The 16,283-nt window shown below is 41.5% G+C and overlaps 1 protein-coding gene across 9 annotated transcripts in view; it reads right to left on the bottom strand.

The window, feature by feature from the left end:
* The window catches only part of LOC121290366 (POU domain, class 2, transcription factor 1-like), a 260,691-nt gene that overhangs the window by 150,528 nt on the left and 93,880 nt on the right, over positions 1-16,283 (bottom strand). For all 9 annotated transcript variants that reach the window (XR_005945788.1, XM_041210746.1, XM_041210750.1 and 6 more), the window contains one exon: positions 5,574-5,630. Coding sequence is in view for 8 of the 9 variants with exons in the window: in XM_041210746.1 (XP_041066680.1) it covers positions 5,574-5,630 (57 nt within the window). In the remaining variant the exon portion in view is untranslated. The remainder of the gene's footprint in view (positions 1-5,573; positions 5,631-16,283) is intronic.

Genomic DNA, 16,283 nt, shown 5'->3' with positions numbered 1-16,283 from the left:
GACTTATCTTATGATGGGGTAGGTCCCCTCTGCTGATTTTTTTCCATTCTAAACACAGCTGATGCTGTTCTTACTGCTCTTGAGCTGTTCTGCATTAAACAGCTCCCAAGGGCTGCCCACCCCTGTGAAAAGTTGGAAAGATTCAAAGGCAAGCTCCTAATGACTTTCAAAAATTGTCTTAATTGGCCTGATTTTTGCTGCAGCCGAGTTCAAAAATACACTAACAGGCTAGGAGAAGTTAAAGCTAGCCTCCGTTACTTAAATGGGAGATGCACTGTGGCTGGAGCAAGTGTTTAAAGCCATTATACAACTGATTTTGAAACACCCAATAATGGCACAACATAGCAGTGTGTAGTCAACATTTTCCAATACTGCAGATACCTTGGTGCAGAAGGTGGAAAGGAGAGCTGTCATCTATCCACAGGGGGCCAGGTGGCCTCTAAGACAAACTAAGGAGTCTCAAGGCCAGGAGTCTCATCCCAGGGATCTGGATGCAGTGTCACAAGATGTCCAATGACCTCACACAAATTATCAAAGTCAGTGAATATACCTTCAAGTGTCCCACCAATTGCATTTCTCACATTGCTGAATGCACTGCAGCCCCACACACCTACCAACAATCTCTATCAATGATGACTTATACCTAAAAACTCTCAGCTTGACTCCACCCTCACAATTCCCCACGATCTCACAATAATTTTTGGTATACAGGCTGAAGATTATGTAAGGATGGACTATTTGCTTTGTGCCCTCCGCTGACCACAAACCTATCATCTTTCTTTCTCCTTTCAGACACTGAAGAACTATACCCTCACCAGGCAGTTGTGGAAGAACAGGAAAACTGTGATGAAGAAAAATAAATGCCATCACTTGCTGCAGCCATCAGCTCAGGTAGTGACACTGCTACTAGAGGATAGGTCAGAGGCGGATTCTGCACATAATCAGACAACAGGCATGAGTGGCCTGAAGCCAAGGTAGGAGGCAAGGGTTGCACAGGTGCCAGCTGACATGAAAGCAAGGTTGCACATGAGTTTTGCTACAGAGGACTAGGTGAAGACATCAATGGGTGGCACACAGAACAAGGCTGATGGGTATGCAAAATGAAATGCTTGGTGCATTGGCAGACCTGTCAGAAAGCTTGCTGTCAGTATCAAGAAACATGGAGGAGTAGGGCAACAACTTGGCACAGGGTTTTGCACAGAGCTTGTAGCCCATCCTTTCCAGTTTGGAAGTGGTGGGCAACTCAATTAGCACACTTGGCAGATGCAGTGTCTGATGTCCAACATCTCAACTTCCATTGCAACACAAGCAGAAGCCAACCAATGCCCAACTGCTGCAGTGAAAACTCAGCAAGCTTCTCATGCAAGGTTGCTTACTGCTAAACCAGCTCACATTTCTCTCATGCAAGCTGAGTTTTCTGCCATACAAGCTCAGATGCTGCCAGCATGTCTGCGGATACCAGTGATTAAAGGAGTTTGCAAGGTCTCACAGCAGTCTAGCAATCTGTCCTCCAACAGATTACTAAGATTGCCAAGGCCCTGGAGGAATGGCAGTAGCTCTCTGCAGGACAAATCTGCTGTCTTCTCTCAGAATGAAAGCATTCATTCGGCCAATATGCCACTGTGCCAGTGTCCTTGCTGTTGCCCGGCACCGGTCAACACAGAATGTGGCCGCAGTCTAAAGTTAGGCGTCCTAGGGTCAGGGCTGCTGGTTGCTCTGCAAGGTCATCTGCAGTCTTTCTTGCTGCAGTTCCACAAGCCATTCTGCAGTCACTGTACAGGTGCAGCAGAAAGGACTAAAAAAGACAGGCACAATGGGAATGTAAAAGGGTGAGTAGTTGGCATTTTTATATATGGCACGTTGTGAGTTATAAAATTGGTTTGAAATTTGGTGGCTTTTATTTCGGTCTGGAGCTGTCATTTTCAGCAAGAGAGGAGAGATGTGGAACTGCTTTTTATAAATTCATTCATGGGATATGGGCATTGCTGGCAAGGAAAGCATTTATTGCCCAACCTTAATTGCCCTTGTAAATGTGGTGGTGAGCTGGCTTCTTTTCAACTGCTGCAGTCCGTATGGGATTGGTGCATCCATAGTGCTTTTACCTGGGAAATTCCAAGGTTTTGGCTCAGTGACAATAAAGGAACAGCGATATATTCCAAAACAGGATGGTGTATGACTTGCAGGGGAGCTTGGTGAATGGAGAGTTGGAATTGAGTTTATTCATATTGCAGCTGGAGCAGTTGATCACAAAACACCCAAAATGAATGGGGCTTTATTCCTCTTCCTCAACTAGTTGTTATATAACTGGTGGCAAGGGTTATACCCTCATTACGGCAAAGTTGTGCAGCATCCAGGAAACCACCGCAAATCTTGACAGGTGCTCTCCTGAGTACTGAAGGATTCCTCCAGAGGGGGCCAGGCAGCATAAGAAATGTTAAATATCCCAGTGGTTTGTTCAATCAGTGGTTAGCTCTATATTTCTTGTGGCAGCATAGCTTTTTATGTGTGCACGCTGCCCACATACATGAGTTGAACATTGGAATCATGAGCCATGTTGCCAAATAATAGCTCTGCCACTCTCTGGTTTGTCATGGTGGCTCAAATACAGGCGCCACAGCAGACTGTTGCAGAATGAAGGCATCATGGCTGCTGTAGATACCTGTCATCAGCCTGCACGATATGCTGTGTAAGGTCACCTAACACTGGACGTTAAGGGATTGGAATCCCTTTCAGTTGGCCAGCAGCGCCCACAAAGCAATGTGCGTATAGTTGATGGCAACCTGTGCCATGTGAAAACTTGCAATTCTCGCAAAGCCCTGTGCTCACTCCGCCTGCTTCTCTCTGGCATGATAAGAGAATGAAATGTATCCAACTCTCTTGGAATTTGGTGACTTCCTTTATACAACAGTGGACAGCAAACTGAATATCGCCTGCAACTGCCTGGAAGAAGCCAAACACAAAAGTTCTTTGCCACATTCACCTTCACAGTCACTGGCAATGCTGTCTTCACCCTGCTCCGAGACTGCAATTGTGGCTGCAGCAGATGGCAGATTTCAAGGAGGACATCTTTACTGAAGCTGAGATATTCAATATGTTGTGCCTCACTGAGGTTCAGGTAGGAAAATTGCTCCCTGAATATCCTGAGCAGATCAGGACTCCTTGTGAGAGTCCTCTTCTTATTTTGCTCTGCATCACCTCTGCTCATTCTTCCTATCATGCGTGGTCCAAGGAATATGTATACAACTGAACCAATGTCAAGCAGCATGTGGTTCGTGCAGAATCTTTGAAGTCAGGACAAACTCCTTGAGCACGAGCCACACCACATTCCCTGTGGTGGATAGCAACTTTCAGGGATTCTAGAAATCACCATTCACTTTCTATAATCACAGCCAGTTGGCCAGCAGCGCCCATAAAGCAATGTGCGTACAGTCGATGGCAACCTGTGCCATGCGAAAACTTGCAATTCTCGCAAAGCCATGCGCTCACTCACCAATCAATCACCAACTAACCTGAAAGTAGTCGATGATCACTTTAATTAGTACTTGTAGAGTGTCCTATCTGCTGCTGAATATATATTCAGCCATGCAAGGTTAAGAAAGGGCATTAGCTTGAAATCCAAAATGACACTGCTGATATCAAATCAGTGTTGCAAGGTAACTGATGCCACAATCTGCCTCCTCTGCATACTTCCAGCGGTGCTGCCTGGCACGCCAATGTTTTCACCAAAATAGCATACAGCACTGCTCATACCAAGTGTGCGCACCCACAACACATGCCATTTTGGAGGGAAAACTGTATTTGTAGCGCTGAAATCTAGGCTCTAAGAAGTTAAATGAAATTGTTCATTTTAAATTACAGGTTCAAAAATAGGTAGAGCAATAGTGAGAAAATATAATTTATATTTTAGTAAACACTTTCCAGGAGCCCACTTTAGTAACAAGAAAATTGTTCACCCTTCGCTTCTCCCTCCTTCCCCACCTTGCTCTCAGGAATCTAGTTTTCAGGTCTTCTTGAACAGCTTGATAATGCACTTGGGATCAATAAAGAGTTTGGTGATACTGATTGCAAAATTACATATTTTTCTGCTATTTAAGAGCACTGTTTATACAGCAGCAGCCATCTACTGGCAAAATGAAATAATTGCAGCTTTAATTTTTTGCTGGAACTCCGCATGGGCTCCTCACTTCTACATTCTTGCAGGAAAGATTTCACTTAAGAACAAGAATTCCTACTTAGTGTAAATTAGGCATGATCAGCAAGGAGTTGTAACAGCTGTGTAGCAGTGCCAGCATTAATGCATTTCCAAGCAGGGTTGTTTGGAGGAGTGGGGGAGAGTTTTGGGGAAGGAGGGAATGCCAGGTTGAACTCTGGAGAGGGAAAAGAGCGAGCACAGTGCTAGAATAAACAGGAAGGGTTGGAGGGTGGGAGAATAGATCGCAAAGGTGAGTGTTTAAGTAGATTCAGAGGGGGCAGATTGAGCCCAATTGAAATGGGGAGAGTTGAGCATGGGTGTAGCTGCTGGGAAAATATTTACTTCTGAAGAAAAAAATTAAACGACTCATTTTAAAATTCCAAATTTTCCAGATCCCCTAGAAATGAACCATCAATTTTGTTCTTTGAGAGGATTTGACCCTTCAAGGCTTTCATGTGCTTTTTTCCCTCCAAAATAAGTGAAAGAAAATTGGGTATATCTAAAGTTTAACTTACAAAAAAAGTTTAATTATTACTTTAAAAGGTTTAAAATTGTAACAACATTAGAGTTATAAGCTTTTAGAGTTTTCTGACAATTTTTTTTGAAGCTGATGATCAGCTTTTGCTAGTTTCCTAGATTGACATGTATGTGATACTGAAGTGCAATGCATGAACTGTCACACTCAAAAATGGCTGTGTGGAACTAATCCTGCTCGTTCTTTTTCTATCAAGATTCAGAAGAATATTTCCAATGGACAAATAATTAAATTGTTACCATATCTGGGATATCTAATTGAAAGGTTTGCTTTCAAATCATGCAAACACGCACATAATAGTACAAAAAACACCCACTATGAAATACAGTAAGTCATCGACCTGAAACATTAACTCTGTTTCTCCCTGCATCTAAGTATTTCCAGCATTTTCTGTTATTTTATTTGAAATATACAAAAGCTAGGAAGGTAAAGGTTTATGGCAATTAACTACTTTGACAAAGCACTTAAATTTTCATTTTCAGCTGTAATACCAATGCTTAGAATAAACCAGTGATGAATTCTGTCTATTACACCCAAGATAATTATGGCGCAGAGTTGCAAACAGCCTGTTTCTGGAGATAAACTCATTTGCCATTGCTAGTCTTCAAGATTGAAATTTGCCATGGCAACCATGAACAGTTTCTTCTGAGAAAGCAAAAAAAAGTGACAAAAGGTCATTTCCTTGGCAGCAAATAGTGTTTTCCCTCCGATAGGAAAGCAAGGCATTTCCCTTTCATCAAATAGGGCAGCTAATTCTTACCTATTATCTCTCCACACTGTAATGAAAACACTTTAGAACAACAAAAAAGGGTTCCTCTAATTTTCTATGATAAAACAGTAGCTTACCTGCAAATTTAATGTTTGTGAAGCAGTTGGCTGCAAAGTTGTTCCAGCAAGTTGTACCTGGAATAGACACAGTAAGAAAAAAAAAATCAATAGTTATAATTAATGTCTTCTGTGGACCAATTAATTATGAGACAAGGATTTCAAATTGTCATGTAAGTCTGTTGGAGTAAAAGAGATTTGTTTTCTTTTAGGTTATAAAAGTTCTAATCTTATACATTATCTGTGACGTGTTAGTTTCTTTAAAAAACACATTAGTACGTTTTAGTTTTCATTCAGCGCAAATTACATTTCACTATTCTTTTTAACTTTAAACAAGCAGTCTTCAGCAAAGGCCTCAGCTCCATCCCCTTACTCTCCCCACTTCATTCAACTTTGAACTTTTTCAGAATCCTGTTAAGAGACCGTTAATGTTTAAAGAGAAATCCGAACACCTCATGTTTAACTGATAGAACCACGCCACAAGATTTCAAGGTTTTTATACAAAAACAAACATTATTGCATAGAAAAAGAATTAAGCAAAGCAAGCACAAATAACTGAACACTATAGTTTATAACTACTTTTGCTATGAACTCAGTTCTACTTTTTACTTCCCCACTCCTGCCACCGCCTGCCACCAGCCACCACCACCCCACCCCCCCAACTCGACCAAGAGCTCCCTTACACATTACAAGAATCTTGAAGGTTCATTTGGATCTTTAGGGACCGAACCAAAGCTATGCAACAGACCTCCAGAATTCCCCTTAGTGTTCCAGCAATTCTCTGAAGTAAGATTTTGCAGGGGGCCTTCCATTAGCTTTTTTGGCTATGTGACCCTCCAACTTTTCTTTAAGGCCTCCTGACTGTGGGTGCCTCCGCCCCTTTGTCCTGGTTGCCAGCAGACATCCAACTCCATTCTCACAGCCTTACAAGCTAACTCTGTTGATTGCTTTCTGCCACAGGGTTCTATGAGGACCACTATAGGTTGCTTCCCTTACTGCAAGCTAAGCAAGTCTTTTAGCTGCTTTTCTATGAGGACCACTATAGGTTGCTTCCCTTACTGCAAGCTAAGCAAGTCTTTTAGCTGCTTTTCTCCTTACAAAATCCAAAATGATCTCAAGCCACCATCCACATTCTGCGCAGTAGTATTTTCTCTGCTTAACTGCAGGCCTGACTAACATTCATCTTCTTTGACTCTTCCAACTCAATGAGCTGCAGTTTACATCAAACCTAAAGTGCAACTGCCTGCTCCTGAGCAAACATCCAATAACTTAAACAAAGTAACCTTCTACCTGCACAACCCATCTCTATGACAAGGTGACATACTTTAGGATGTCCTCAAATAGAAATGTAAATTAATTATTTTGCCTTCAACGTAACTCTGATTATGTAACCCAAATGAATAATTGATATCTCTAATGGAGTTTTAGGACCCCATCTTCCAGAATAGCTGGCCCTGTTAAGGAACTCTCTTGTATTATGACACAGCCGATGGTAAAGGCTGAATTGTTCAAATCTCAGAAGGAAACTCTAAACAACTGTCATAACCCATTTTTGCAATTTGTATTTTTCGAGATGCAGGCTTTGAATTCAGTAGTAATAAGGCCACGGAGTCTCAAGAGGTTTTTTCTATGAAGCTAAATTAAATATTTATTAATACAAGAAAGATTGTACACACTTATGTTTACAAAATTACTACTAGAATAACTATAAAAATCCCCTAATTAATCTGACTCTCAGTTACACCCCCGGTTAGGCAACAGTAAATCTCATAGATTTAAACAGGCACCTGGCAAAGCACACCCCGGACAGTCACATTCAAAATGAGTTTCTTTCAGCTCTAGGTCCTTGCAGACAGCAGCTTGAGGCTTACAGGCTGGAGGCTTCTCACACTTGCTGGATCTTAAAATGCCTCTACCTTCCACACAATCTCCTTTCTACATATCTTTCTCTTTGAATGTAAATTTTCTGTTGTATCACTAGGCTTTTAACTTTACCTCTTCTAACAATAACATCCTTTCAACCCACCAATTTTATTAGTAAGCTGGGAAAAAAATAAATACATTGCTTGGTGTCTTCTAGCTAGGTGCAAGATTTCACCCGCAGTCTTGAATGGTTTCTTTTAACCTAGGCAAATTTACACTTTACCTTCTACCCTCCTTACATTTATCTAATTAACATCTCAAAACTATTATACAAAGCACCCAGGCTAGTTGGCTTTACTCCAATTAAGATACATACCCCACTAGAACTCTATTTTTAAAAATAATTTCCAGTAACATTATAGACATTAATATCTCTTTATGAAACTTGTTTATAACTGGCTTTCAATTTCTTTTCACCTGGGAACTACATAAAAAACTTAACTCTTGTATTAAAGTAAGGCTCGACCAATTGGATCCATTACAAGCTTAAAGATGGGTCAGCCATTGATAAATGCCTTAACACCTCTACCTCTGACCTTGTAAGATAACCATAGGTTACCTTTCAAGTGCAATTAACTCCAAGCTTATTTGAATTTCATTCACTTAAGGTGCATACCAATTTCTTAACCAGATTTTCCCATTTATCTTACATCTAACATTAAAACTAGAAGTTATATCCTAAAACATATGAATTATGGAATCAGGTATCCACAACAGCTTGGAAAGATACTGAGCTGTTCTTCCATCACCTTCACGTCCGCACTCACCACCACCCCCCACCCCACTGCAAAACTTCTCCTGATTCAGCAATCTTCTTCCATCTAGGCTTCTCTGACTTATCCTTTCTTAATCTTTTCATTGGAACTGCCAATTTGCTGTTTTCATTTCTCTACTTCCCTCACTCTAACTTGTTTTGAATTTGTAGCTCTCCTTCTCTCAGGCCCAAGCCGATTAAACCTGTCACTAAACCTGTAGTGAACAGATGAACCTTGCAAAGTCTGAAGGCCAACCCTCAGACACCTCCTCCTGGACTATGACACCGCTACTGCACATCAAACATCCCACACCATTACTGGCCTAATTTCCCACACCTTTGCTGACCTTATTTCCCCAGATGAGACCACATCTGCAGTACTGCGTAAAGTTTTGGTTTCCTTATTTGAAAAATTGTATAACTGCATTCGAAGCAGTTCTGAGAATATTCACTCACTCATTCCTGGGATGAAGGGCTTATTTTTATTAAAAAAGACTGAAGAGGTTGGGCCTATACCTACTGGAGTTTAGAAGAATGAGAGGTGATCTTATTGAAACATACAAGATCTTGAGGGGGCTTAACAGGGTGGATGATGAGAGGATGTTTCCTCTTGTGGGACAGATTAGAACTAGCAGACAGTCTAAGAATAAGAGGTCTCCCTTTTAAGACAGAGATTAGGAGAATTATTTTCTCTCGGAGGATTGTTAGTCTGTGGTAGTTACTGTTCCCCAGAAAGCCGTGGAGGCTGGGTCATTGAATTTATTCAGGGCTGATTTAGATAGATTTTTGATAGACAAGGGAGTCAAGGGTTATGGGGGCAGACAACAAAGTGTAGTTGAGACCACGACAAGCTTAGCCATGACCTTATTGAATGGTGGAGCAGGCTCAAAGGGCCGAATGGTCTACTCCTGCTTCTAAGTCCTATGTTCCAATGAGAATGTCTGCCCCCCACCCGCCCAATGACCTACAACCACGCACAGCCTACTTCTACCTCATTCCCAAGATCTACAAACAGGACTGCCCTGGTAGGCCCACCATTTCATTTTGCTCTTGCCCTGTGCAACTTATTTATTCTTATCTCAACTACTTTTTCTTCCCTTGTCCAGTCTCCTCCAACACCATTTCTATAGCTTCCTGGCCCTAATCGCCGGCTTTTCACCATGGATGTCAAATTTCTCTGTATCTCCATTACCCATCAAGACACCCTGAAAGCCCCTGCTTCTTCCTTAAGCAGATGCCTAAATAGTTCTAATCCACCAGCACTCTTCTCTTCAATAAACACCACTAAAAAAAAAACGATTATTTGCTTATTATCTGGAAGCTTGCCGAGTGAAAATTGGCAGCCGTGTTCCTACATTACAACAATAACTACACTTTAAAATCACTTCAAAGGCTGAAAAACCTTTGGGGTTCCTGAGGTTATGCTAGATGAATGCAAATCTTTCTTTGTTCCTCTGCCTGGCTTACCTTTTTCTTACATTGAACAATTTCACCTTTGGCTCCACTCACTTCCTCCAAATAAAATGAGTCAGTATGGCATTCAAATCAAACCTAGTTACATCTGCCATTTCATGGGATAGGTGGACCATTGTTTGTTCCAGTCCTACCCAGGCCCCCTTATTCATCTCTTGCTGAACACCTCTGGTTGGTCTGTAAGCATGATCATGCTTAACATTTTATTTCTCCACCCCAATCTTACTCTGAACATTGTCCTACACTGTTCCAATGAAGCTCAAGGAACAGCACTTTATTCTTCGCTTAACCACTTTATAACCTTCTGGACTCAACACTGAGTTCAGCCATTTCAGAGATCATAACCATGCTACCCGTTTCTTCAGGCAGCAAGTGATAGCAATGGTTCTGTAGAACGCAGTGGATCAGACTGTCCCTCTGTTATCTCTTCTCTGGCCCCCTCCTTTATAGTTCTCGCTGGTCCAGCTATGCTTTCTCCCAGGCCCACTCCTTTATAACTCTCTCTGGCCTCACCGTGCTCTCTCCTAGGCCCATACCTTTAAAGCTCTCTCCGGTCTCTGGCTGGACAAATTGAATTAGCTCCATATAAAGCTAAAGCTTTAATACAACAAAATTAATATTTTTCATTTTATGTCCATGATAGATCAAAATTGGTAAGCAAAATGAAAGACGGAGACCTAATTTTTCATGACAGGAGGTACATTTACCTATTGTTTGGGAGTATAATGACACACCCATTTCCAGTGATAAACCACCGTGAAATGAAATTCTGCAAATGACCTGAGGCATCATTTGGGTGAATATCCACTCAACTGGTCAATGTACCAAAAAGGATAAGTTAAATCATCCAAAGCATTGGTGTCATCTCTGCACAATTCCAAGTTCTTCCCTATGGTGGGGAACTCAATATTAAACATCACCATATGGGCTTTTTGCAGGCCCTGTAGCCAACCCAAGGGACAGCACTTGTTACCCACCATAAAAAAAACTCTTTTGTGTATTTCTTTCTAATAATCCTGCCATTTTACAAAGTGTAAAGTGTAAAGGGACTAAATTGAGGTAGTTTTTTTTGAACGATTCTTTACACTTGCGATAAAATAAACTACCAACTACAGGCAGAAATGTACGAACAAGAAGTAGACTAAATCAAATGTTATTGAATGTTGTGTGCTTCCTATGTTTAATAAGGGACATTGCCTGATGAATTGGGGCCAGTGCAATGTGTTTGGCGACTCCTAAATCTCTCTGGATTAGATTTTTTTCTCCAAGAAACAGGAGCTTGCATTAAAGAAACAAGGAGAGCTTGTGCAATGTTTTCAGGATTCCCATACAAATTCTGATGTTATTTTCACCTAAAGGGATTTGTTTTTACAAGGTATATATTCATACATATATTTTAATGTAGCAAAATATTCCAAAGCATAAGCGTTATCAAACAAAATTTGACAAATATGGAGATATTAGAGTAGGCAACCAAAAGCTTAGTCAAAGGAGTAGGTTTTAAGGAGTGTCTTAAAATAGAAAAGCAAGGCAGGGACATAGAAAGTTTAGGGAGGGAATTCCCGAACTTAGGGTCAAGCCAGCTGAAGACACAACTGCCAATGTTGGAACAATTAAAATTAGGAATTTGCAAGAGACTAGAATTGGAGGAGCGTAGATACCTCAGAAAGGCCGTATTTTTATGTGCGAACAAGTGCAAGAACAAAATTTACACAGATAACTTACACCTCTAATACTGGTAAATACAATAGCGCTTTTAAGCAGACTGACAACGTGGAGTTAGTTAAACTGCCACCACTGCTCATAAGCAAAAATGAGATGTAGTATCATTTACAGCATTCTTTCTTTTCACAAGGACAGCACAGAAAGACTAAAAAGAGATTAAAAACCAATTGGGAAAAAGAAGTGACCAGGTGGGAAACACAACATATAATACAGGAACTCATGGTAACAGGATGACACCACACATTCATAAAAGCCGCCAAGTCTTGAAATCCCCTCCCACAAAATTTACTGGCTTGGGTTTTATGCAGATCAAAGCAAATTGGAAGCAATGGCCAATATTACTGACAAGTACTTTTGTACAGCATACCTCAGGTGTACTTTTTTTAAAAACAATAACTCAGTTCAGTGGGTCCTTTGTAGAATCCTATAAACATTATTTGCAGAAAAAAACCTGAATGATACTTCAGTATTGCTTTGATCTAGAGCTGAATAAGTTTCTTAAAAGGGAAAGACCATCATTTTTTCTGTAAATCCAATGGGAAACCTCAATTGCACATATGCAAAATGACAGCACAAAGCTCAGGTAGTTATGCTAAAATCAATATTTAAGATATCCATGACAATATCTGAACAGCTAAGATGTCACAGTAGAAATCATTCACTGCACTCAATTCCTGGCAAAGCATCAAATGTAATGGCAGCCAAAACAGTTTGCACACACTTGCTAAGAGGCCATGCAACAAGCGTTGTGAATAAAACTCCTTTCCCCACATATCAGTTAGTCTGATTCTGTGGGGGAAATTGAATGTGTTGCCATACACAACGCTTGCCATATTTGTCTATTCAGAGCCACCCACTGATTTGTCTGATATTTCAAGCAACCATTGAGCAGGTACGAGAATGAACAGGAGATTCTCATTCAATAACTAAATTTTAACACGTACAAGGCACAAGTCAGGGGTGTGATAGGATGGTCTTTTCTTGCCTGGATAGGTGCAGCTTTAACAATGCTCAAGAAACTTGGCACCTTAAACGTGAATTATGGCTGCAATGTGTACAAGGCACACTGCGGCAGTTTGCCAAAGCTTCTGACTGCGTCTTCCAGATCCATGACCTGTACTACCTGGAAGAACAAGGATGCAGATACATGGGAACCACCTGCCAATTCCCCTTCGAGTCTCACTCCGTGCTGACTTGGAAATAAATCACTATTCCTTCATCGTCAGGTCGAAATCCTGGAACTCACTCCCTAATGGTGCTGCAGGTGTAAATAAGAACATTGGACTTAGCAGCAAAGAGTAGGCCATTCAGCCCTTCGAGCCTGATCCATAATTCGATAGGATCATGGCTGATCTGGTTGTGGTCTCAACTACACTGTTCTGTCTGTCTCCATAACCCTCGACTCAATTGTCTATCAACAATTTATTAACTCAGCCTTAAGTAAATTCAATTACCATGCCTCAACTGCTTTCTTGGGAAGGGTAACTACCGCAGGCTAACAACCCTCAGAGAAAAAAATTCTCCTCATCTGTCTTAAAAGGGAGACCTCTTATCCTTAAACTGTGTCCCCTAGTTCTAATCTCCCCCACAAGAGGAAACATCTTCCCGATATCCAACCTATCAAATCCGCTCAATCATTATGTTACAATAAGATTACCTCTCATTTGTCTGAACTCCAATGGGTATAGACCAGCCTGTTCAAACTTTCTTTATAAAGATAAGCCCTTGATCCCAGGAATGAGTCGAGTGAACCTTCTCTGAACTGTTTCTAACGCAAATATATCAATTTTATCTATTGTATCTATACCAAAGAACTGCAGCAGCTTAAAAAAGCTTCTCAAGGCCAATCAGGGATGAGCAATAAATGCTGGCCTTACCAGCAATGTACACATCCTGTGAATGAATAAAAATATGAAATTTAATGCAGAGAAGGATGAAGTTATATTTTGGAAGGAAGAATGAGGAGAAGCAATATACAATTATATTATACAATTTTAAAAGGGGCTGCAGGAACAAAATCTGGGGTTCTACAAACAGAAATCTTTTATGGCAGCAGGACAAATACAAAAGTCTGTTAAAAAGCTCACAGGGACCTTGACTTTTAAAATAGAAGCCTAGAGAACAAAAGCAACAAAATAATGCTAAACCTTTACAAAACACTCGTTAAGCCTCAGCTGGAGTATTGTGATCAATTCTGTGCACCAGGCTTGAGGAAGGATGTCAGACAAGATATACTAGATTGGTAAGAGGGATGAAGGGCATCAGTTATGTGGAGATACCAGAGAAACTGGGACTGTTCTCCTTAGAGCAGAGCAGGCTCATGAAGATTTACTGGAGGGGCTCAAAATCATGAAGTGTTTGGTAACAGAAAATAGAGAGAAGCCAATCCCACTAGTAGCACCATCCGTAACTACAGGACACAGATTTACGAAGTGCCGTGTGGATGATCCATCTTGGCCTCCTCCGGAGGTCCCCAGCATCACAATGCTAGTCTTCAGCCAATTCAATTCACTCCATATGATATCAAGAAACGGCTGAACGAACTGGATACTACAAAGGCCATGGGCCTTGACAATATTCTGGCAATAGTACTAAAGAGTTGTGCTCCAGAACTTGCCGCTCCCCCAGCCAAGCTGTTCCAGTGCGGTTACAACACTGGCATCTACCCGGCTATGTGGAAAATTTCTCAGATATGTCCTGTACACAAAAAGCAGGGCAAATCCAACCCAGCCAATTATCAACCCATCAGTCTACTCTCCATTATCAGCAGTGCTATCAAGTAGCACTTGCTTAGCAATAATCTGCTCACTGACGCCTAGTTTGGGTTCCGCCAGCATCACTCAACTCCTGATCTCATTACAACCTTGGCTCAAACATGGACAAAAGAACTGAACTCCCAAGGTGAGGTGAGAGTGACTGCCCTTGACATCAAGGCTGCATTTGACCGAGTGTGGCATCAAGGAGCCCTCAAAAAACTGGAGTTAATAAGAATCAGGGGAAAACTGTCCACTGGTTGGAGTCAGACCTAGTACAGAGGAAGATGGTTGTGGTTGTTGGAGCATCTCAGCTCTAGGAAATCACTGCAGGAGTTCCTCAAGGTAATGTTCTCGGCCCAACCTTATATAGCTGCTTTATCAATTACCTTCCTTTCATCATAAGGTCAGGAGTGGGGATGTTCGTTGATGATTGCACAATGTTCAGCACCATTCACGACTCCTCGGATACTGAAGCAGTCCATGTCCAAATGCAACAAGGCCTGGACAACATCATGGCTTGGGCTGACAAACGGCAAGTAACATTCACACCACACAAGTGTCAGCAATGGCCATCTCCAACAAGAGTGAATCTAACCGTCGCTCCTTAATGTTCAATGACATTGCCATCACTGAATCCCTCACTATCAACATCCTGGGGGTTACTACTGACCAGAAACTGAACTGGACTAGCCATATAAATACTGTGGCTACAAAAGCAGATCGAAGGCTAGGAATCTTGCAACGAGTAACTCACCTCCTGACCCCCTCAAAGCCTGTCCACTATCCACAAGGCACAAGTCTACTTGCTTGGATGAGTGCAACACTCAAGAAGCTCAACACCGTCCAGGACAAAGCGGCCCACTTCATTGGCACCAGATCCACAAACATTCACTCCCTCCACCACCGACATACAGTAGCAGCAGTGTGTACCATCCACAAGATGCACTGCAGGAACTCACCAAGGCTCCTTGGACAGCACCTTCCAAACCCATGGCCACTACCATCTAGAAGGGCAAGGCTGCAGAGAAAGGTGGAAACATCATCACCTAGAAGTTCCCCTCCAAGACACTCACCATCCTGACCTGGAAACATATGGCTGTTCTTTCACTATCATTGGGTCAAAATCCTGGAAAACTCTCCCTAACAGCAGTGGGTGTACCTACACCACATGGGTGGCAGCGGTTCAAGAAGGCAGCTCACCACTACCTTCTCAAGGGCAACTATGGATGGGCAATGAATGCTGAAGCCCACATCCCATGAACGAATAAAAAAAAGTTTTTTTTTTAAATGCAGCAAGTTGTTATGATCTGGCTGAAAGGATGGTTGAAGTAGATTCATTAGTAACAATGAAAAAGGAAATTGGATAAATACCCAAGTAGGAGAAAATTACAGGGCTATGGTGCATGAAGTTGGGAAGTAAGACTAAATGGAAAGTTCTCTCAAAGAAAAATGCAGACAGGTTGGGCCAATTGGCCACCTTTTGTGCTTTAAGGTTTTATGATAATGTACAATGACTTAGTTATCATAAAGATGACATCAGAGCAGGGGATCATATTTAACATTTAGAAGGGCAAAGCAACAACTCATATTTATGTAATATCTTTAATGTAATGAAATGTCCCAAGGTGCTTCACAGCAGCATCTTAAAGAAAATATGACATTAAGCCACATAAAGAGATATTTGGGTACAAAAGCTTAGTCAAAGTGTCAGGCTTTAAGGAGTGCCTCAAAGGAGGAGACACAAATAGAGAAGTGGAGAGGTTTAAAGAAGGAATTCCAGAGCTATGGGGCATGGCAGCTGAAGGTACAGCCACCAATGGTGGAGCAATTAAAATCAGGGATACGCTACCTCACATTTATTTGCTCATTCAAGTTTATTAATGTCCTCCTGTAATTTGTTGCAGTCCTCCTCAGCATTGACCATCATCCCTCCAAGTTTGCATTACCTGAAATTTTAAAATTATATTTTTGATTCCCAAGCCCAAAGACCAAATTGTTTATGTAAACTGGGAACAGCAGTGGTCCTAGCAGTAATCCTTATGATTACACCTTCTGACACTCGAAATAACTACCCTTTATTCCCACTCTCTGCTTTCTGTC

This window comes from Carcharodon carcharias, chromosome 18 (genome assembly GCF_017639515.1).
Source record: "Carcharodon carcharias isolate sCarCar2 chromosome 18, sCarCar2.pri, whole genome shotgun sequence".
Lineage (NCBI taxonomy): Eukaryota > Metazoa > Chordata > Chondrichthyes > Lamniformes > Lamnidae > Carcharodon > Carcharodon carcharias.
The sequence above is the reverse complement of the archived record's forward strand: the minus strand, read 5'-3'. Positions and strand labels throughout refer to the sequence as shown.